The sequence below is a fragment of the Hippocampus guttulatus genome, chromosome 18 (genome assembly GCF_054856545.1).
Source record: "Hippocampus guttulatus isolate MCC_2025c chromosome 18, RoL_Hgut_1.0, whole genome shotgun sequence".
NCBI classification, from domain to species: domain Eukaryota; kingdom Metazoa; phylum Chordata; class Actinopteri; order Syngnathiformes; family Syngnathidae; genus Hippocampus; species Hippocampus guttulatus.
In genome coordinates this window covers 8,914,776-8,938,800 of record NC_141278.1, presented here as the reverse complement: position 1 = coordinate 8,938,800, position 24,025 = coordinate 8,914,776, and the positions used below count along the sequence as shown (strand labels likewise).

Here is a 24,025-nt window from a genome sequence, read left to right as displayed (position 1 = left end):
GCGCTGTTTTCAGTCTTCTTCATGTCCCAAGCCTCTCGCTGCTTTCAGAAGCGTGGCGATAAAGGGATTTCAGCTCGCAAGAGGTTTTGCAACCAGACTTCTGATACACCGCCATCGTTTATAGGTATATATTTATATCCTGTGTGAGGTAGAGTGCGGAGCAGATTGGTTTTCTGGTGAGGAGGAGGTCTTTTTTTGATCGCGATGTCTTGATATAACGTTGCATCAAATGCTTGAAATACGACGACACGCCACATGAATTGTATTCTGAATGGCAGAATGATAAGAGCAAGTGAAAAATCAATGATGGCCTTAAAACTAAACCACTGAATCATACCAAAAAGGCCTTGCCCATTACCTTAACCTTAATTACTTAACCCAAAACTCCTTCCCCATAAACCAGGGTGCTGGGTCATGAAACCCCTTAGCCAAGGTGGCTAAACAGAATGAAAAATCTTTTAATTCTTTCTTTTTCTTAATAAATTTCTTAATAGAAATTAAGAAATTTCATCTATGTTGCATGTCATACATAAAGCATATTTGACAATAAAGATGACCTTGACCTTGACCTTTTAGCCACACTTTGAGGGTAGTTAGCCATGACATAGCACCTAACCTCTCAAACTTAAACCTAGCCCTACATCCTGTTACCTAAACGTTACTTATTAACGTATACCGGTACAGAAAGTCGCACACAAACAGCCCATCGGATTCCCTGGCGCAGGTAACAACCGGCGCAACGGAGCGTAAAAACCAGAGTCGCCCGTCAAGCAAGCGCTGACACGACTAAACACAATGGGCCACCTTCACAATGTCACTGGCGACGGAAGAAGCGTTTGCGTCCGCAAATGTTCTCCCAATACGAGTGGCAGATTTGCGTAGGCGGGGAAAGAAATGAAGCGGCACGATGGGCGAAAGCGCCTGACTAGAAAATGATTGCCACCTACTCAAAACACATTGACATTCTCAAAGAGATAATGCTTCAAAACGTGCCAATTATTGTTGGGCACTGATACTCCGGCCCCAGCGCAACGTTACTACTCCATTGTTTATGCTGCGCCTTGGTTCACCAAAGGGTGGGAATCATTTAGGTCATGGCTACACAGTCAGGCTAGTGAAGTAGCTAGTACAGCTACCGCATAAGGGTAGGAGCTAGGAGCTGGTTAGTTCATTCGATGACCAGGTTTGTACGGTTGCAGCTTGTCAGAGATTGAATCAACCAACAAAGTCTAGGTCAATCTACTTCCTGGTTTAATGTGCTAATCGCAGCTATTAGCAAAACTCAGTTTATTTCCCAGGGATGCTTTGGCAAAACTAGTTGAATTTGGAAGGTATTTAGGGCCTTTGGACTTGATTTGATTTGTGTTTTGGCATCAGCCCTAAACTATAAGCGCTGCTGCTGTATGATTGCATCATTCACACAAAAACGAGGGAGAGAGAGAAACTGAGCGCCGTTTTCATTTTTGGCGAGTTCCACTGGGAGGGCCTAGTCTGGTCATAAAAAATTAAGTTCTCATGTTTATTTTACAAAGTGCCATTTTTTTTCTTGTTGTGTTTGGTGTTGTTGTTTGTTTTAAGGAGGGGGGGGGAGAAAGAGAGGACAGACCTCGGAGAACCTCTGCACGTCCTGCGTGAGCGTCCCCACGCGGCTCCAGTTGTAGTAGTTGAGGAACTTGACCACGGCCGGGTTGACTGCATTATCCGAGGGCACTGTGCGGAAGAAGTTGGGGTACTTTTTCTTGTCCGCCAGCACCGGGGTGGTCGCCGCGAAGGACAGCTGAAAATCACAAAAGATACACGCTAAACTTTCAGTCCTTTAGATGCATAGTAAATATTTGAGGAGACTTCAGCTGGTTCTGTGAGTGTGTTTTAATGCGGCTTTCAAAATTGGACAAATTTTGCAGTACTGGACCAATAAAAGTGATCCCCCCCCATATCGGTCCGGTAAATATCGTGCATCCCATGATAGAAGTGCTGATTGAGAATGATGCAGTTCATCATTTCTTGCTATTTTGCTTCCTCTTTCTCACTCTCGCTCTCTCTTCGCCATGCACAAATTCCACCAATAGGTCACCAGCGTTCCCTTGAGCCAAAAACAGCTGTAATTAATTTCTGCAATGAGATTAGGCATGGGCGCACGCACATGCACACGCACACGCACACACACTATGGAACATCCATTTTGCACTAGGACAAAAGCACATTTCACACTTTATTCGACTCATTTGCATCGGTTTTATTTGTTTTCGCAAACCGGTGGCAACTTCTCGGAATTGAAGGCAGACGGTGGATGTTTTCAATAAAGTGATGACTCGCTTCGTTAATCGTAAAAAATATTTTAATTAGGTATCCAGATTCTTTTTATTTATTAAAAAGAATCGACAAATTCTACATATTTGAATAAAACATACAAACTATTCAAGTACGACATGTTGTATTACATGTCTAATTTTATGTCATTAAAACTAGGGATAGAGGAGGGATGATTAATCAATGAATCAACAACTAATTGATTTTTTCAATTGATAATTAATTTTGATGATCAAATAATCTTGAAGACACCTTGTTAAAATTGAAAACGTCCAAATCCTTGGAATTTCAGTTTCTCAATAGTAAATATGGTTTCCTGTAGTCCTCCATGAAAACTGACAGTTATGCATGTTTTTTTTTCCCTCCTGAATTGGACATTTGCAAACACTGTTTTTATTTGGGGAAAACATTAATACACATTTTTGCCAATTTTCTGATGGAGCACACAGACCAAACTTTTAGGTGAATCGTAATTAACTTACATTTGTGCATTTTCCACCCCGCCAATACGAAAGTGTCCTGTTCTTGGATAAAGGAATTGAATTTTTTTATGTGTTTTTTATCCAATTCATGAATTAGTCAAATTAATATAATCAAGACATGAATCTATTACTTAAAAAATTGCTGACAATAGTTGACTACAGTGTCAGGAAAGTAATGTAAATATGAATGTTATACGTATACCGTATTTTTTTTAATGACATTTATGTGTATAGCTAATATTTGACCTTAAATAACAAATCGGTATGTTTTGCTTTTGGTGATCCATGCGCGCTGATTTAAGGAAACATGTGACTCACCGTGGGGTTAATTACACACCGCGAGGAGCAGAGCAGGCTCTTATTCACGATAGCGATCTACTGCAGCGGCAACGTCGTTACAGGGTCCGCCGCAGCGCTTTCCGAAAAAGAGTTCAAGCGCTTCCTGACTGTGATCTCCTCATTATGCGTCTCTCTTGGTGAATCACAGCGACGGCACCTTTTCATCTCGCACTCGTCGGCAGGCGCAGTTATCACTGCTGGCGCTGTCGAAAATGGACTTTTACTGAAGGAGTCCGCAGAAAGGAAAAAAAACAAACAAACAAACAAACAAAAAAAAAAAACACGACGGAACCGAAGACGGTCAGATGCGATGGCTATCATCCCAACACAGGTGCACGCGAGAAATCTAATGCTATGAAAATTTAAAAGCGTGATTACAGTGAGCTTAATTAGCAGTAACGTTACAATAATGCAAATAGAAATGTCAGCAGACAAAAAATAAAGACACAAACATGCCTCAAAAGCAAGTAAATTTAGTAAACCTATTTTTGCACATTATAAATAGTAAACACGAGACCCAACGTGCGAACTAGCTACGAGCTAACTAAATGCAAATGTCAAGACGACAGTGATCGGGACCACGGAAATTACTCCCCCTTCAAAAATTCTACTTTTTTTTCTCAATTTCTTTGCTCAAACTTTAAATATGTATGTCTTCTACGGTTCTCATCTTTATACGTTTGTTCAGCTAAATTTGTCTTTTTTTTTTAGTTTGTTCTTTGCTGTTGCACTCAATACGACTTCAGTAGATTGCGTCTTCTTATCCAGCAACTGGTTTGTGTTGCTCGATAAATTTTTGCGTCCTCTACAGTTCACTTCTTTCTCATTTGTTCACTCTTCTGCTAAATTTGTCTTCTTTTACAGTTTGCTAGCCTCTTCTTTTCATTTGCTATTGTGCTAGTATGTCTTGTCCAGTTTGCGTCTGCTTCTTTCTCCGTTTGTGTTGTGAAAGATGTCGTCTTCTATGATTTGCATCTTTAATGGTTCGGTTCAAAGCCATAACGATGATTTCTTTAAAACCCAAAATGAGCTGCTCAACAGGTGAGGCCTGCAATAGGGTGTGATCCATTAGGACGTGCAGTGAATACGTATGAAAGATGATGGCTCCAATAGCCATAGCCATTATCTTTCTTATGCATTATCGTCATAAAAGTCCCAGCGGGTTGAAACGGATCTTTCTTCCATCCTGCCAGGAGCCTCCATGACCTTGTCGTGAAAAAAGGCGGAGGGTCCTCACAAGCGCTTTTAATTACCTTCGGAGTAATGGGGAGGAGGCAGCCGGGCCCGAAGCGAGACATGGGAGGTTCGTACGTGCCGACTATGAAGTCCTCTTCTTACATTAGCTGCCGTGACGACTATTTTTGGCCGTTTCTGTCGGGGCTTTTCAGCGTTAGCTTAAGATTCCGCTGCTCTTTAAATAAAACATCAGAGTTCCTTCACACTGGATTTGATAGATGGTGCTGACAAAAGACTGCAGTGTTTGGCCTTTATGTTCCTAAAGGAAATGGCGACACCTCAATCTAAATGCCTCAAACTAACAATCGATTCATCTTCAGTCAACAGTTCATTTCTATCAGTAAAATACTGCAGAAGAGCACCTTTCAGTTGGTTTTAATGGAACGCTAATTGGTTTGAACCCCTTAATGTGGTTCAGTAGCAAATTAACCAGTTAGTAGTTAGTTAACTGGTCAGGATAGCTAATATATAAGTACATAAACTCTTGGGCCAGAGTACATATATAGTATTTTGCCCATTGAAGCCCCTTTCATGCTGTCTTTCTGCTCAATTGGGAGTCTGAGAACTGTGTGAGCATGTAGCCAGGTAACCAAGCTGGTGAGCTACTTGTAATTTAGCTAACTAGTAGCTAGTAAGCCAACGTAAATTAGCTATTTGCTGGATAGCCAGGTTAGTGTGGTAGTAGTAGTACCTTGTTTCAAAGGGGTCTGTGACCGCAACTAATCAAGCAAAGTTTGCAAGTGAGTCATTACTAAGCAAGTTAGAGAAATACTAGTTGCGGTGTGAGGGAACTAGTTAGTCACAGGTTAGTGGGAAAGCAATTTGTCATTCAAACTACTGGGCTAATGAGCCACTTGTTAGTCAAACTAAGTGAACGACTAGCTAAACAGCCCAGGAGAGTGAAAACTAATCTAGTTTGCCAGGATAATGAGCTAGTGGCTAGTTAGCTAGCTAGTAGCTTGTTAGCTAGCTAGTAGCTTGTTAGCTAGTGAGCTGTTTAATTTATCTCATTAATTGGTGAATAAATAAAGTCAAAACAGCCCCTTTTATGCTGACTCTCCGCCAAAGCAGCACACCAGAGACATAACGGTATTTATTCCTGCGTCTTTTAGTAATAAGTGCCATCAGATAATAACAGGAGGGGCTGGAGATTGCTTTTGAAACTTTGGTTGTGGCCCCTTATATACATTCCACCTTTAATACTAAATCGTACAGGACAAAAAAACGAGGGAAAGAAATCAGTGAAAATGTTTAGTTAGATGGCTAGAAAATGAGGTAAAGCACCTTCTATTAAGCAACAAGGCAGCTTGTACCTGAACGATGAGGCGACGTGATTTGGCGGCATCGATCGGTCGTAGCGGGGGCTCCGTTCCAATCGCATCCGCCGAGGCTAACTGTGCGGTTTGCCTTTGAATAATGAAGTGGCTGTCATGGATAATAAATGAAGCGACACGACAGCTATGTTTAGACCGCCAGGCTTGCTAGTAACTCACTGGAAGAAGAAGAGGAACGTTGAGCTGTACTCTAAGAGCTATAATCTTTGGGTATGAATATCGATAAGCACTTAAGTAGAAACAGTGCGGTCAATGTAACGACAAAACATTTTGAACGCGCTCAAGACAATCGGCTCGTCTTCCTCAAGAGGGCAAAAAATCCAATGTCGTCCGATGCCGACGGAAAAAGTAATTCCTTGCCCATCCTTGCGGCTTATCGATGAAACATGATGGGCCACAACGATCGAACACGAGGCGATGAATTATCAGTGTTGAACCGTGAAATATCAATTATTGCCTGATCATTACAAATCTGAGCGGAATTTAAATCAGGAAATATTTCAGTGCTTAAAAGCATTCAGAATGAGGAAAAACACAAATACTTGAAACAGATAACTTACAAAGCTATTATGACATTGACTTTGACATTTTACAAACACTTTGACCCTCAAAGGCCATCGGACTCGAGGAAACAGCAAGAAATTGTGTTGGTATCGTGTATTTAATCACAGTTCTGTCTTCTAACCTAATTCTGAAAGCTTCTCCAAGTGGGCGCTCCCATGGCGCACCAAATGCCGCATACTGAATATTGAATGAAGCCCAGGACCACCACCGTGCTTCCCATCCTTAGACTGCACAGAGGGTCCCTGCGCCCCAGAAAGGCAACAGATAATAGACACTGAGAGGCTGATCTGTAGAGACATGTATACTTCAATTAGTAGCCCTTAGTCCTATCAAGTACCACTTGTACAGCAAGTACCAGAATCTCTAATATAATGATATATTTTTACTGATAAAAATCGAGTTTAAAGTTGTAGTGCCCACTGAATTTGAGTGTCAAAAAGTGTTTGCTTTTGGGGGATGGGCCCTGTGGCCATATTTTTTTTTATGGTTTAGCTCAGGGGTCGGGAACCTTTTTGACTAAGAGAGCCATAAAAGCAAAGTATTTGGAAATGTATTGCAGTGAGAGCCATATACTGAATGTGTGCGTGTATAAAACTGTATTTTAAAAGTGATTTCAACTAAATTTCAGTATAATACGCCTCTGAATGTATTCTTTAAAATAATGTTGTGATCCTACTCAGCATTAATGTGAATGGTTTTACGTTCCTCACGATTGCTAAAAATCCAGCAAAACTATCGGAATGAAAGTCAACTTGCCGGGTCCATATGCAAAGTTACTTCTGGCTAGCATGCACACTGCTCAGTAGCTTGCACGCTTCCTTTCTGCTATCTCTTGCACAGTATTTTGATGCGAACGTAGCATGGGGCGTGTCAAAGTGCCGCTCTGCATTGGACCCGTTTCATCGATGGTATTTTGTCATTGCAAATCAGACACGCCGCAGAACCTGTTCTCTCCACAAAGGCGAATCTTTCGGTCCATTCATCCTGAAGTCTCCCAAACTCGTCATCTTTTTTTTTTCTTTTCGCCATCTTATTCGTTTCGCATTAGCTTTGAGCTAATGGCCGAGCAGGTTGATTCAAAAGGGGGCGTATACCCGTTTCCACAGCAACGGCAACGTTGGGCAGTATCACCCAATCAAAATGGCTCCTTGAGCCAACTGCAGCCCGAACAGGAAATAAGCAGTGAAAAATCGATCGATGGATGCATTCATAAACAAGCGAGAATATTTTTTTTTTATCTGCGAGCCAGATGCAATCATCAAAATGCAATCATCCCTTTTCTGCTTGGCTCTCGACGAAGGCGGACGCTTTCTGCACAGCTCCCTGCCCTCCCACCTTTTTTTTTCCCTGCTTGCCACTTAGTCTTTTGTGCTGTCTTTTGTCTAACTTTTTTTTTTCTTTTTTTTCCCCTAGCCTCCTACCGTGTTTTCATCCGAAGAACTAACCATGGAATTAGTTGGCTGGTCTCTCGATGTAATCGACAAATTTTTTTCGACGAAAAGAGCGGGCAGTGGGGAGCCTGCTTGCCCTCCGGGGGACACTTGCTGCCGGATACGCCCTGGATCCATGGAGAAAGTGGAGACCGGTGTGCCTGACAGTACTGTCCGTGGAGGATGTGGAAGACATCTACATTATTGGCCTTTTGATAACAGGTATGCTGCTGTTTGGTGTTGGCAGCTTGCTGTTCTATCGCAAAATTCAACCGACGGGAGCGGCTCTATTGGAAGTGAAGAAGCTGCCGGTCACTCTGGATGGCTTGGCGCGAATGTCCAACACTCAGACTCAAGCGGTGACTGAGCTCAATCGCAATATTGTTGTGATTTCTGGAGCGACTCCGCGCGATCGATAATACCATGGAGACATTGGAATCCACGCTGCGGAAAGAATTTCTGGATCAGACTGATCGGCGCCACTGAGGAGATACAGACCAAGGACTCAAGGCTGTCTGGAATTGTTGGCGGCCGTCTCTCCAAAACAAACAACGCTATCTGGCCTTTCCCCTGGATGGAAATACGCACGGAGTCTAGGGCCCCCACCACCACCCCCCTCCTTCTCGGCCATGGACTGATAAGCCGGGACCGTCTTCATGATGAGCAGACCTCGACGATGCAGCTATGACCTGTACACGCATACACATACACAACTGGACAACCACACGCGCATACACATCCTTGTTATCACCGTCTTCATCGCTCCGATTCTTTTTCCCCCGTGACGTGGTTCGATAATGCGGAGCGCAACGGTGGACCGTGCGGCTGGTCATTACGGCTGCGTCGCGGTTACCTCCCCCCCCCCCCCCTTCCCATTCATCCTCCCCCTTATTACATGTTATGTCTTGTGACTTGTTGTAACTGTCATATGCTTGTTTATGTGCTAGGGTCTTTTTTTATCCTGGACTTAAATTATCCTCGGAAGAGGATAGTTCGAGCGTGTTTTTTTTCTCCCTCTCCCTACCCAGCGTTTTTCCTTTCTGAATTCTGATTGTAATTTCCCCATTGCGGGACAAATAAAGGATATCTTAAAAGAGCCATATATGTCTCGTGAGCCATAGGTTTCCGACCCCTGGTTTAGCTGGTCAGTTAGTTTCGTGTATAACACACCGTACTACAAGTCCTTGAATGCACTGTGCTAGTGCTAATTTAGCTGAATTGGTTTCAAGTTGGAGTCCATATAACTACTACTTCTAATAATATCACTACAACTACCACTGCTACGAGAACAAGAAAAACAACAGCCCCAGTTTGGTTGTTGTGTTTCTTGGGACAACTGCTGACGGCCGCCTGCCCCCCTTGTGCCCCACTTGTCAATCATTTCGCCACCAATGGCAACGTCCATCGAAGCGTACACACTTTTGACTTTTATGACTTCATCATGTTCCTCCTTGCGAAATCTGAACATAAAACCAAGTTTTACACAGTCAATCAAAACCAACACACGGGAACCAGGAAGTGGCCTTCTCCCGGCCCGTGATTAGGAATTCTGCAGAGTTTGACGCGTGATAAGTTTGACGCGACATAAATTGTCGACACTGCCACCCCCGCCTACCTCATCACTTGCGCCAGCGGACAGCTTTATCGGTGGCAGCGGCCATTCTTCACACTGCCATCTGTCGACTGATCGGGCCTGTCCCCCTCCCCTTTTCAAGGACGATGATGAAATCGTATCTCCCCTACCCCCCTCCCATCATCCCCCTTCAATGTCAATTACTTTTAAAGACACTTCTCCACTATTTTAGACAGTTTCCACGTAATCTTTGTGGCACATGGACACATTGCCGAACAAAACCACCCACGGAGCAATCAATAAGTGTCATTTATAAGAAGCTAATGCTGTTATCTGACGTTAAAGCCAGCGTCCATAAAGATTCCGTTGCGTTAACACTGACTGAAGTAGCATTTCATCACCAAGCCCTCACGTGACACATATTAAATTGCCAAACAGAAATACCCACTAATTAGGGACAATCCCAAGAGAACAAGAGAGTTAAAAAAAAAAACAGAAGCAAAATGTATTGTGAATAATGTCAATTGTGGGCGGCCCGGTGTCCCAGTAGTTAGCGTGTCGACATCACAGTGCAGAGGTACCGGGTTCAATTCCAGCTCCGGCCTCCCTGTGTGGAGTTTGCATGTTCTCCCCGGGCCTGCGTGGGTTTTCTCCGGGTACTCCGGTTTTCTCCCACATTCCAAAAACATGTGTGGCAGGCTGATTGAACACTCTAAATTGTCCCTAGGTGTGAGTGTGAGCGTGGATGGTTGTTCGTCTCTGTGTGCGCTGCGATTGGCTGGCAACCGGTTCAGGGTGTCCCCCGCCTACTGCCAGAATACAGCTGGGATGGGCTCCAGCACCCACCGCGACCATTGTGAGGATAAAGCGGATCGGAAAATGAATGAATGAATGAATGTCAATTATGATTTTAAAAAATTTAAAATATGAAATTTTTCAAGATTCGAAGGGCGACTCCGCATCGATGTTTAAAGTTTAAATTTTACCAACTGCTAATCACGTGTGTTTCGTCATTTTTCTACCGAGCATTTTACCGAATGCCCGCCATGTGACTTCCAAGTTTGGGTGGAAATCCCAGGAGGAGTCAAGAGAGGGTTTAAGTTTATTGTGGGATCGCTGATGACTTATAGTATCCTGTCACCTGGCTCCATCGCTATTCTATTTATAAATGGAGATTTGATAGTGCAACCTGAAATGGCCTGCCTGTGCATGATTAATGAGCAGATGCTGCGCCGGGGAGGCCATCGCCGTCCTCTCCAGCTGTTCTCCTGAGAGAGAAAGCGAGTGAGGGGTCCGTTGCGTGAGCTCAGATTTCCCCTCGCTGTGTGCAGAGAAAGGGCTGGAAATTTACCGCAGAGCGAGAATGTCTTGAGTGCAGCGTTTGTGGCGTTGTTCGAGTGGATGATGGGACTGACGGCACACTGGCTCATACAATGGAGAATTGTCGAGGAAAATGTCATCCAAAAGGTCCTTAACTTATTCAGTACCAGCCAATTCTGGACCAAGCCTCAAAAGACGTTTAAAGACGTCTTTGGGAGTGAATGAGTTAAACGTCACAACTTACAAATACATACAAATGTACTCGGCCTCGAAAATCCAAAGTCGACAACTTGAAAATCAATCGATGAATTGTATAATTTTATGGGTCAAACTCTTGAATTGCAAAAAAACCCACCTGCGTTAAACGCCAAAGGTTTTTGAATATCTTAGCTTCGCTTTAATGCTGTAAGTATGGGTCATAACTTTAGTATTCCCACAAAACCAGTTTAGCAGTTTAACATTTAAGTCTGAGTGTCATAACTTGGGCTAGCCTTACAGTCTCTTGAATGCTACAGGTATGTCAAATATCCGACACATACTTGAGAGCTAAAGCTCCAACACGCAGACCGAAATATTCAAGCTCAACTAAGCTATCAAGAGAAATAAAGTTGCACCATACAGACTGTGGCGTTCGAGTTAAGCTCAGCTACCAAGAGAGGTAAAAGTTACGAAACATGGCGTTAAGTGTTGCAGTTCACGCTTTTATTTCCCATGTTCATTTCGCAATGGAACACAATAATCTGCGGGCCTTGCAAAGCAGTCAAAATCCAGTGAAACGGCTGGAATTGAGCGGCTTGCTCCAGTGAAAATGGCTGGGATTCAATGAGCTAAACTTGGCTTGCAAGAAAGCTCAAATTACAACAGACTTCTTTTTTGTGTGTGTGTTAAAGCTCAGGTAGGCTCCTGAGAAAACTAAAGTACCGTAGCGTAATCTTTCCTAGTATCCTACCTTAGCTTTCATCTTCAAAACTATAGTCTGTATATAGTAACTATCATTCTTGGTAGCGGCACTGAGATTTATTTGTTGTCATTTCAATTTACGTCGTAGCTTAACTTTGTGTTTTAACATTGGTCGTGTTCTGCCTACGTTTTTGTCCACTTTAAAAACCAACACATTGGCGCGCTGTCAAACTGCGTCTGAAAATGCGTTCCAACGCCGCGTGTATGAATTAAAGCCGACTGCTTCTTTTTCCGCGTCTTCCCTGGCTTCCCATGCCGTCGTGGCGGATTAGCCGTGCGATGTGATGTTGGTAAAAAGGCGGCCCCGCATCTCCGCGTGCCACCTCGGTGGCCCCGCGGGCGAGCTGCACTTCAGAAAGCAGCAGATTACCTCTGGGCAATGACTCTTGCTTGTCAGAACACCTCTTTGCCATTCTAATTGCTTTGTTTTCTATTTTGTTTTGTTTTTTGGGCTCTCCCCCGATCTCAAATGGCCCGCTCTGAGTTATTTTCTTTTTCTTTTTTGTAAGCTAATGCTGGAAAAGAAAGTTAAGATTCGTGAAGATGGGGCTTGTTCAGCCGGGAGTTTTTTATTGTACTTGCTTATTGACCCGGACAGACCGCAGTTGTTGTATAGTGAAGTAACATTGAAAACGTCGATTATTAATCGCTCCTGATATCAGGGGGGTCCGCTCAGCAAGACAGAGGTCCTATTGAGGCAGCATATTTCTGTCTTCACATTCCTTTTCTTCACCATTCAGAGTAACCATCACCTTGAATCGAAATAAATGACGATTTGGACATAATGCACAATGCCTGCTAGTTTCTCCACTCATTGGTGTGTACGCTATAAGAGCTCGACGGCGCCCGAACGTGACTTGCGTGTTAAACACTGCGTACAGTTTACCTTATCAGCGAGTCATATACTACAGAGATGAAAGTGGACTTGCCTGAAAATTCCTGAAAATACAAATGCGGGCATATATATGAAAAATCTCCGTTCAAGTCCTTTTCCTCAAGCCATGACCACTTGAACGTGTTCCTAACACTCGCGTCTCTTGCACGTGTGTCAGTTTGCCTGTCTACCTGTTTGAACATTGCGCTGGGGGCCGTACCTGGCCGATCACGCATGAATTAGTTTACACAAAACGCTATTGAAATACTCGACATTCAATGATTAATCTGCCTTTTGTGTGCACACGTGCACCCTTTGTGGCTTCCGTTCTCGCCGAAATTTTGAAATCTCTGAGATATGGCGAGGCCATGAGAATGCGAGGGGAGGGGTGTTACTGCTACTAGTGTTCGTGCCTCAACATGGCTACGCTCGAGAAAGCAAAACAACGAACTCAAACGCGTGTTCGTTCAATGTTGTCTACCAATATCCGGATTAATTTTAGGCAATTTTCATGAAAATTTGAAAATCCGGAATTCTGGGAAAATCCAGAGGACTTTCATCACTATATACTAGAACACAGACACCAACGACGCTAAATGTGAGACATGACTGTAACACCGTTTGCCATGAGATACTGATTTACGGATAGGAACATTAGCATTTTTATGTAGCATTGTAGCTAACAAGCTTTTACAGGTAGTACAAGCACATTGATCATCTTTGGAGAATTTTGAAGCATATGGATAAGGGCAAAAGCTTTGAGCTACACGTTGGTAGCATAATGTTAGCAAAACAGGACACTGATGCTTTATTATTTATTAACAGAGGCAAATTTTTTTTTACACTTACATGACAGTAAACAATGTTAAAATACCAGAAATAATTTACTTCAAACTCGTTATTATTTCAAATTCACGAAAACCTTTGAAAAACGGATTCCAATAGTTAAGTTAATTAATACACGATCCCTAACATCACCCTACAAAGGGAACGGCGAACCCCCACTGTCGTCAATGATGTGTTTGGCTAAGCGGAGGCGCATAATCATTACAATTAGGCTGGATGCTACAGGGTGGCGTCAAGGAAGAAAATGCCACAACAGAGGGCGGGCTGGGGAAAAAAAATACAATCTGTGATTACCTGTGCAGAGTAAGATCCTGCTGAAAATGTAAGTACCGTATTTTCACGACTATAAGGCGCCATTAAAAGTCTTAAATTTTCTCCAAAATGGACAGGACGCCTTATGATGCAGAGCGTCTTGTGTATGCGCTGAGTTCCAAAACCTGACTGACAGCCGACACGCTGTTTATATAGAGAAAAGGCGGAAGTGACTGTGGACAGGCATGCGGCAAAGAAGTCGGCCAATCAGTGAAGGGTGGGCGTGTATATATACATATATGGAGAGAGAGAGAGAGAGAGAAAAGGCAGACGTGAGTGACAGGCATGCGGGGAAGAAGTCCGCCAATGAGTGAAGGGTGGGCGTGTAAGTGGACGCTAAAGGGACGCTACAAGCAGGTACCAACACCTGAATAGAGTGTGGCTATGTGCATTGTTGCAAAACAACTTCAGTTTTGGTTTCTAAGAACCCCCGAAAATAAATTCTACAAAGAGACACGCCTACGAATCTCAGTTCAAACTTCAAGCCATCGGTTATGCTTTTGCCATGCACTCTGAGCTTGCCGTTATTCCCGGAGGCTTGACTAAATAACTCCAACCGCTGGACATCGGCATCAACCGGGCGTTCAAAGTAAAGTTGCGAACGGGCGTTCAAAGTAAAGTTGCGAACGGCATGGGAACAATGGATGATCGATGGCAAACACAACTTTACAAAGAGTGAGAGGCAGCGCCGGGCGAGTTACGCCACAATTTGCGAATGGATTGTGGCTGCTTGGACGAACGTGTCTGCTTGCACTGTTGTTCGAGTTTTTGGCAAAGCCGGCATCATTTCTGTGGAGCCACATGGCAATGAGAGTGACTGACAACGAGAGGGAACACGGCGTTTTTGATGGATTACCGGTACTTGCACAATTGTTCAATTCTGATACAGAGGATGAGGACTTTGATGGATTTCTGGGTGATGATTGATCGAAAAACGTGAGTACATTGTACAATGGCTAAATAAAATACAACGGAACTCAGTTTTGCTTCCGTTGCCTTTTTAAAAACGTGTTTTTAGCTTGTATCTGTATGTCTTGGCATGCTACCGTATGCTTCAAGCTAACGTGTTTTTAGCGTGCGCGCATGCATGCCGTATGTTTAAGCTGGCGTATGTTTTACCACTTTAAAATTGCGCCCAATAATACAGTGCGTTTTGTCTATGTGTAAAATACAGAAATAGCACCCATTAATGAGACTGCGCCCAACCATACGGTGCGTCGAATGGTCGTGAAAATACGGTATGTGTTTCGGAGTGATAATTTTTTTTAAAAGAAATACAATACGTTTCTAAAAGTACCCCAGAAAAATCTAAAGAGATATAAAATATTCACATTTTTAACAAATGAAATTGAAAAATTATAATAAATGTGATAAATGTAAAATATTAATAAGCTAATGGTGTTAGCTTTTTATTGGTGCGTTCAAAGGCCTGACCGTCTAGGTGCGGTTTTCTCAGTGTCTTAACGCCACTGTAAATGTCAAGATTATTACGAGCAAAGAATCATATGCAGCAAATGTGTGCTTTATTACAGCCTGCATGTGTGTGTGTGTGTGTGTAGGTATCTAAGGTTGAAAGAGGAAGAAGAAAGCACCAGCGGTTACTTCCAATTATGTCCTTATTCATATTTAATGCTGTTGGTTGGCACTAAAAGGTCAGTGTGTATTTGTATGCGAATGCATCCTTCTGCAGGCGGGGCGTCCAAGAGTGGAGGCGGTCTACGCCGTGTCTTTAAAAATGCGGCGCCCCAGGACCCCCCCGCTGCCACCTTTTCCTGTTAACCTATCGAGTGGTAAATATCACATATAATACCGTCCGCCTGCGCCCGCATGTGGCCCCCGCCCTTCTCGGAACTGTCTAGAACGAGGGGGGATTCAAATGACTACGCGGACCACCAAATAACTTTCAGCCCTCAGTGCCACCCATTAGTATGAGCCCTCGCTTTGTATAGGCGTAAAAAAAAGATGCTGAAGAGAAATATTTTCTGTTATGTTTTTTTCAAATTGACAGTTGAACTAAAAAGTTTTTCCATTTAGTGGTCAGCAGAGGAACTGCACCCAAAATATGCAGGAGACAGAACAAAATTATGAGTGGGTAACTGTCCCGGGCGTGCTGGAGCCTATCTCAGCTGTCTACGGGCAGTAGGCGGGGGACACCCTGAACTGGTAAGACATGTAGCTAAAGAACCATTTACACTCACACCTATGGATGGTAATAGATAGATAATAGAGTGTTCAATTAACCTACCCTGCATGTTTTTTGAATGTGGCAGGAAACCGGAGTACCCGGAAAAAACCCACGCAGGCACGGAGAAAACATGCCAACTCTACAAAGGAAGGCCGTGGCCCATAATAGAACCCCATGAGCTCTCCACTATGCTTAGTCTAGTCACTTTAGAGGGCTTGTACATCTGCGTACACCATGTCTTATCTTTCCCTGTAAGTGTTTATCATTTCCCCCGAGATGCAATTTACATACGAATTTGAACTCCAAAAGACAATATCAACATGCAAAACGACCGCAAACATGTGATGAATGCTTCATAAGAGAGTTTCATTCAGGCTGCCTCTGCTTATACACCCATCCATTTTGAAAAGATTGGTACGGGGGAAAAAAAAAAAGAATAAATACATAATAGAACACGTCTAACACGGAATTTTCATGTCAAACTGCAGTTCAGACATCTTATCAATTTTCTAACAATAAATGAAATAACAGGTTAAAAATGTTAAATAAAACAAGGATTAAAAAAAACTGACAGAGTGAAATATTTTTTAAACTTTAAATAATTTAAAATTTAAAAATAAAATCATACATAACTATACATCCATCCATCCATTGTTCGAACCGCTTAATCCTCACTAGGGTCGCGGGGGGAGCTGGAGCCTATCCCAGCCGTCTTCGGGCAGTAGGCGGGGGACACCCTGAACCGGTTGCCAGCCAATTGCAGTGACAAACCAGTGCCTGTCGACACAACAACTATGATACAAGCCCCGCTACCCTCAAGACATTTTGTAGCGTCCCACTAACCCAACCTCGTCTTCCACCGGTCTGACATTTGAAAGGAACTCTGCAAACAAGGCGGAGCGTTCGGACCACGTGGAGCGCCGGACTCCATTACGAGCCATTAAGCAGCGCGACGGCCTGTTTGGAAAAGACTGAAGCTGGCACGATCGATTAAGAGCAGTTTAACTGTCTGACGCGGCCGCACGCTAACTCCCCCTCACACACACACACACACACACACACACACACACACACGGAAGAGAGAGACAGGAAGCAGAAAGGCATCATGACTATAAAGTGCTTTCCAGCCCTTGCAAATCACCGTTTCTCATTCCTGGATTTCTTTCAACAAACCAATCGCCTTTACGGAGGCCTGATCCTGCCTGAAAATGCAACAAGTGTCTTGGGACATATTTGGGGGATCCGAAACACGAATGCGAATTGTCAGACATCGCCAATAATCAGAAGGTGTGCTGGCAACATGACATTGTTAGTGAGATTCTAACAAGTCTATAATCACGAAAATGGTAGAAGTCGGGGCTAGGCTGTGAAATGTGCCCATGTTCGGATGGGAAAGAAAAAAAAAGCCAGCAGCATCTGCATCAGCGGCCTCATCAGCATCGGTGGCAAGCTGCGAGACGGAGCAGAGGGGCTAATCATCTCGCAGCCCTCCAGCACACACAGAGCAGCTGGATAAATACGTGCTAAGCAATCAGCGACCAAACAAAGAGGTATACATCTCATTTGTGCAATTAAAATAAAAACGACTTGGCAGTCACGTCCCTCTTTTCCCGCTGTGGAGGGCTCCGCATTCCAACAAATGTTTACATTGCCATTTGTATTCTACAGTGCTGCTCTGATGTTGTTTGTGCACTGTTTCTCTTACAAAGCGGACATACACGGAGCAACCTATTAAAAAAAAATAATAATTGGAAAAAGAAACAACATTCAATGCTCGAGAAAACAACCAAAAGCTGCCTGGTGTCTTGTTGGTAGGATTCAGTGACGAAGGTGTAGAACAAACACTTTGATTCAACATTACATGAAAAAACACATTGGAAATTTACTTTTCATTAATGAGCAAACCCCAAAACCAGTGAGTGCCTCTTGCCGGGAAGAATTCATCGGACTCCCATCACAACTGCCCCGATGACCAATAAACCCTGGAAAAGGCAACGTAACAAATAAAGATGACAGTCTTGCCACTAATCGAGGCTGATATATCACCATGCATTGTACTGGATGCAGTAAAAATCACCGTGAGGAAAGAATTTGAATGTATGTAATGAAAGAAATGTTTCTTTTGTTTTGTTTTTCCATGCAATCATTTCTCCGGCGAGGCGACGCGTTGACCGTAATTACGGGCGGAAGAAGATACGCGGCGTAAATGTGACATTGGCGTTAAGCCGTCCTCTTGAATTATGCTATCTGCTGGTGGCAGCGGCTTCTCGCCTTATCTTATCGCCAGCCAATAACCTTTTGCGGTGCTCGTCGCAAATGTTTTAAACCGTAGTAAAGTAGGCAGCTTGAGTACGATGGGGGCGGGGGGGTCACATAGATACTTCCTGGATCCTTGTAAAAATATGACTGGCAGAGTGGTAGTGGAGATAAAGCTATGCAGTCGTTGTTAGTGCAGAATACTAAAATTATGCGTGAAATCATGCTCTGCTTTTGTTAGCTCAAAATGCTAATGCGTGCTACTACAATAAGATGTAAGCGCTGTGTGGATGTCTGCCTAAAATTGACTGTTTTATTCCCCATGACTTATTAATACATCTTGGAAAACCACGATGGCCACCTACCCATGACGTATTTGTACGTATTTTGCTGGGGGGGGGGTTTTTGCTTCATATTGTGCACAAGGGTCTGATGCAGCCAAACGTGCACTTCCACATGCAAACATACACAAGCACACACTCACTGAACTCATTGTTTCACTTCTGTTCATAGTTTAATTCATAAGTTCGATGTGCAAATAAATATTTTTGCAATCAATAATATGGGGTTGTTTATGTTGTTTTCTAGAGGGTGTCTTATTTAGATGTTTGAGCTCTCAAAAAGGCAACAAAAAAATAGCCGTGCCAGACTTGAACTTGTGCTCGAAATGCATGCTGTTACAAAAAAGGTCTTTTCCTCCTTTTTTTCCCCTCAGAAACTGGAAATCTGACGAAATGTAGCCAGTTTCTAATACTGATTGCTAAAGAATGGAAAAAGAAAGAAACTAAGTTATCTCAAGCTGAAAGAGGAGAGTCTCATATTTCTTTTGGTAGGCTGCATGTTTATATCGCAATAGAACACAATAACCACTGAGCCTTGCAAGATCATTTAAAAACCAGTAAAAACGGCTGGGATAGAGGGGTTTGCGCCAGTGAAAATGGCTGGAATTCAATGAGTGAATAGGCACACCTATAGCCCGCTTCACGGTAAGCATCCATCCATTCATCCACCTTAGTTGGATTATCCGACAAGTAAAGTGGCGCTGTTGTTCACTCAAAATGCCAACAGTAGGTTCCTAATGTTAGCCTTAAAAGCTGACCATTTATCCCATAACGACTAAAACACTTTAATGTCGTGCTGTTATGTTGGTTTTTTTTGTTCTTTTTTTTGCTCATTATGCTAATATTATGCTAATAAGAAAGTCATTACAACTCTTGTTAGCTTAGCTGGCCAAGCTAATGAGAGCGAGAGAGCAACAGGGACCGTGTTGCTCCTTGGTTGTCCTTTGCTCTGTTCGTATGTCACTCAAGAGCATAGGTGTCAAACTCATTTTGGTAGCGGGCCAATTTGGAGTTATGTCTTCCCTCGGTGGGCCGTTATGACAGTGAAACCACAAAATTATTACTTGTACAGAACAAATTAATACATGACTAGTTTTGAAATGAGCCAAGTCAATTATAATCAATTGTTCAATTATTGTTCACGTGAGTGTAAACTGGGTAACAAAATTATTGGAAAATCTCAGCGTTATTTATTACACATGACAATTTGACATTTCGGTACAGATTATAACATGTTGACACACATGATTTACTTTTGCGGGCCAAATAAAATGACCTCACGGGCCGGATCTGGCCCCCGGGCCTTGAGTTTGACACGTTCTCAAGGGGATGTTTGGAAATCATTCAAAACAGGCTGCGATTGGGTGGCAGAATTAGCACATTAGCTTGTACCTGCACCAGGTTCCATCCCTCCAAGGACTCTGCAATGATGGAGGTGACGGAGGGGCAGACGCCGCCAAAGATCATCAGCTGTTTGGGTCCGTAACAGATGGCGTCAAAGAAGGCTCGCAGGCCTTTGGCGTTGTCACACTGTGCACAAAAAAAAAAAGACAAACAGGGAAATTAAGTGACCAGTTTTATGTACTTTGTGCCAAATATTCTCTGCGCTGGAAAGAAAAGGAAAAGAAATAAGGATTTTTCCACTGCCTTTTTTTTTCCCCCCCCACAAACTTTTAGGCTTCAAGGTTGGCTGGTTGATTGAATGATTGTGTGTGTTAGAAGGGTTGGGTGGATGTTTAACTGACTGTGGGGAACACATGACACAACAGGACAAGGTTGGAGTAAACACTACCGAATCCCACTGCATATAGCGGTGAAATGAACCCAAACTATTTATGGCGAAGTTCCCTAAGCCACGAATGAAGAAATTGGAGAAACGAATGACTGGTTGGATGATGGTTAATCGTGAGGCAGTGGTATCAAGGAGACGCGAGGGATTGGGGCTGACAAACACAACAAGGCAATGCTCATAACACAGTCAGGCCCAGGTACTGACTACAAACAGAACATGGGACACTCAAACTTCCACTAAAAATACAAACCAAAAAGGTTTGTACAAAGGGGGGAAAAATACATGGTTACCACACCAAACAAAACAATCCCGGTTCAATCCAAAAACTACACCTGTGCAGGTATTGACTACAAACATACCCCCCCCCCCCCACCCCTGATGAGTATTCACATGTTTTTCAAGAGCCCAAACCACAACAGCACACCACACCACTTTTTGCTCCTCCCCAACTCCCATACATATGTTAGACCCTTTCTCAGTTGCCATCATGTGGAAAGGTTGAATGCTTAGTTTGGTTAGAATGGATCAATGGTTGGATGGCTGTGTTGTTGTTGTATAGCAGGGGTGTCAAACACATTTTTGTCACGGGCCACTTTGGAGTTACGTCTTCCCTTGGGGGGCCGTTACGACAGTGAAACCGAATAAATGTTTAATCATCTCATTGTATTATTACTTGTACACAACAAATGGATGGACGACCAGTTTTGGAATCAGTCAACTGTTTTTTTTTCTTGTTTGTTCATTTAGTGTTCAAGTGAGTGTAAACAGGGTAACAAAATGATTGCAAAATGTCCAGATTTTAGCAAGGATCATGGACGTTGACACGCATGATTTGCCTTCGCGGGCCACATAAAATGACGTTGAGGGTCGGATCTGGCCCCCAGGCCTTGAATTTGACACCTGCGTTATATAGGGATTATAATGGATGGATAGATGGTTGACTGGTTGTGTCCAAGTTGGATGTATGAAGGGATAGCTGGTGTGGTTAGAATTGGTGCATGGATGGATGACTGGATAGTTGATTGGTTGGTTGGTTGGGTGGGTGGACTGTTTGGTTCATAATTTATAATTATGGGTGCTGTGATGGATGGTTGTTTTGTATAGAATGAATAAAAAAGGCAGATGGTTGCCCAGTTGGTTGTGTGCTTGGCACTCTGGCTGGCTGGATGGTGGGGCTACATTAATCGATGTATGGTTATAATGCCGGGTTAGATGACTGGAATGTTGCAAAGGTGCTTGGATGGATGGTTGAGTTCTGAAGAATGGATGAATGGTTGGCTGGTTTGGCTACATTGCATAGCTGGAGGGATGTTTTAATGGATGGATTAAAAAAATGAATGGTTGCATAGATGGACAGAAAGATGGACAGAGCTTTTTGCAGGAAATACTCCCGCAGCATCCACTGGCATGTGATGCTGTGTCGCCATGGCAACTGCAAAAATGAGGGGAGGTAGAAGGAAGAAGAAAAAGAAGGGAAGGAGGAAGAGTCCACTGATCGCGACACGAGCTAACTAGTTTTGCTGTGATTCGTGCGCTCGCTAATGATATCAGCAGCCCTCACTCTTCTATTATTGACACTCCATTCTCACAGATGGACTGCGTGTATGTGTGTGTGTGTGTGTGTGTGTGTGTGTGTGTGTGCCATGCCAGTGCACCTCATCTGTGGAGTCATTTGACCTTGTTAGCCATGAGTTGGCGAGCTGAATGAGATTTCCCGCCGAACAACAGCACGGCGGCCCCTCTGCCACGCTCCCATTGAGGGAAACAAAAAAAAAAAAAAAAAAAAAGAAGGAAAAGAAATAGGAAATCCAATCAAATGGACAATGGGACAAGTGATGTGCCATGGAGGGCCTCCTGTTGCCTGTGTTTCACTCAGAAGTGTCCAGAAACAGCTTGGAACCAATTCAACCAACAATTTAGTAACACTTCTTATGAAAGTTACTCAAAGTAACCCCATTAGAGGTTTAAAATGACAGTATAAGCATCACGGTTTTCTAATTCCGGGACAAACTTTTTCTTAACCGTTTTGCAACTTTGAAGTGACAGTACGAAATTGAGTTTTATGAAAGGACCCAGTGTTTCTTAACATCTGGTAGCTATCTCTTTTCATACCAAAAATAATGAAAAGCAGCAGTTGTAGAAGAAAAGGTTAATGATTTCATAATAGCATTCTACATTTGTACCCATCTGGTATGCAGGACGTCATACAAAAAACATGTCTTTCCCACAGGCATGGTACTTCCCAAGTCTCCCGAAACAGATGCCAAATACAATAAGTGGTTTTGCGGTACGACGAGGAAGTCACAAGAGCACTTAACTCTCGGATGGAGCGTCGAGGAATACTCCGACCACTTTATTTCCCCCCCTCATCCCTCAGTCTGAAAATCCAATTCCTGGCATTTGGAGCCCATTTGGAGACGATCGATGGGGTTAACGTCTGCAGTAATCTGCTGGAGCTGCCGCCTGGCCAAGGAGAGGTGTGTGGGAGGTGGCATGGGGCAGGATGAGGGTACAGTGAACTCCTCTACATCAAAACATACATGGGCAAAAATTCCCCCTAGTGTGAAAAACATTTTCATGCACGGAAGCCATTCCCACTTTTCTGCTCCCCCTACAACGAAAAGTCCCCCTGTTCCGTTATACAAAATATTTTTCTCTGCTCTTGCCTCGCGACGAGATTCACTACAATGAAAACAAGCCTTCCGCAAAAGTCTAATCCAATTTCAGCATGCCACAGTGACCTCTACTGCTTCGTTCGGAAATGGCAACGGCAACCACCACACTGGTTTACACATGCGCAGTAGTACAGGAAGTATTTGTTTCAGACACAGCCCGAACGTTGCATTGCTAAAATGGCAACAAAATGGACCTTTGCATACCAAGGAGTTAAGAAAAGAAAAGCTTTAACGCTTGAAGACAGGATAAAGGTAATAAAATGAAAGAAAGAGGAACCAAAATAAAAGACATTATGCAAGAAATTGATGTAAGTGAATGTAAATGCGGATTGTAAATTTCACAATTTCTTTCCCTTTTTTTCTTGGCTCTTCACTGGCTATATGAAGTGTCAAATAAGTGTATGCTCATACTTATGCACTATTGGAATAAAAATAAAAAGTACACGTTTTTCAGGTGTGTTCATGTTTACGTCTGAGATCAAATTTGCTACAGTGAAAAGTCCCCTGTTGTGACAAAATGTATTGCCGCAAACATGATTTTGTTGTAGAGGACTTTCAATGTATATGAAAAGTGATCTGGGCGAGTCCAGGAGTGGCAGTAGTGAGGACTCATAGTGATGGCCCAAGTGTGAGGTCATATGGGTAGGGCCCCAGGACTTGATGAATCGCTGCATGAGGAGAGTCACAGGAGAAGCAGTGAGGGCACATGGGGTGGAGCCCTGGAGAAAACGGCAGTATGGCATTGGTGAGAGCACATGGGAGGGACTAAGGCAAACTGGGAGCAACAAACAGGAGACTTGGGCAAAGGCACATCGGGAAAGAGTGGGTAGTAGCATGGAGGTGATGAGGCATGGGGTGAGGTCCAGGAGACGAGAAGGCACCAGGATGGAAGAAGTGAGAGTAACTGGGCAGGAGCATAGAGGTGGCATGGGTGGGAAGTCTGGGTACACATGGTGAAGAGCTTGAGGCTGAAGACACATGGAGAAGGGGTTCGGGGGCAGTTTATGGGTGAGTAAATGGGTTGAGGGAGCCTGATGAGGGGACCTGGGGGATGGGGCAGATAAGGGGCTTGAGGGCATCATTGGCGAGGGGTTATGGGCAAGAAGAGGTGGGGGCCCCTAGCTCAATGTGACATTTCCATCATTTTGCGGGATTAGTGGCCAAACGATCACTTTGTTCCCCAAACGCGTTCAATC

At 43.5% G+C, this 24,025-nt stretch overlaps 1 protein-coding gene across 1 annotated transcript in view; it reads right to left on the bottom strand.

The window, feature by feature from the left end:
- Positions 1–24,025, bottom strand: part of gabbr2 (gamma-aminobutyric acid (GABA) B receptor, 2) — a 92,342-nt gene that overhangs the window by 43,446 nt on the left and 24,871 nt on the right. The window contains exons 2-3 of the mRNA XM_086136380.1: positions 19,755–19,892; positions 1,607–1,777 (exon numbers count right to left, since the gene is read on the bottom strand). Coding sequence (XP_085992506.1) covers positions 1,607–1,777; positions 19,755–19,892 — 309 coding nt within the window. The remainder of the gene's footprint in view (positions 1–1,606; positions 1,778–19,754; positions 19,893–24,025) is intronic.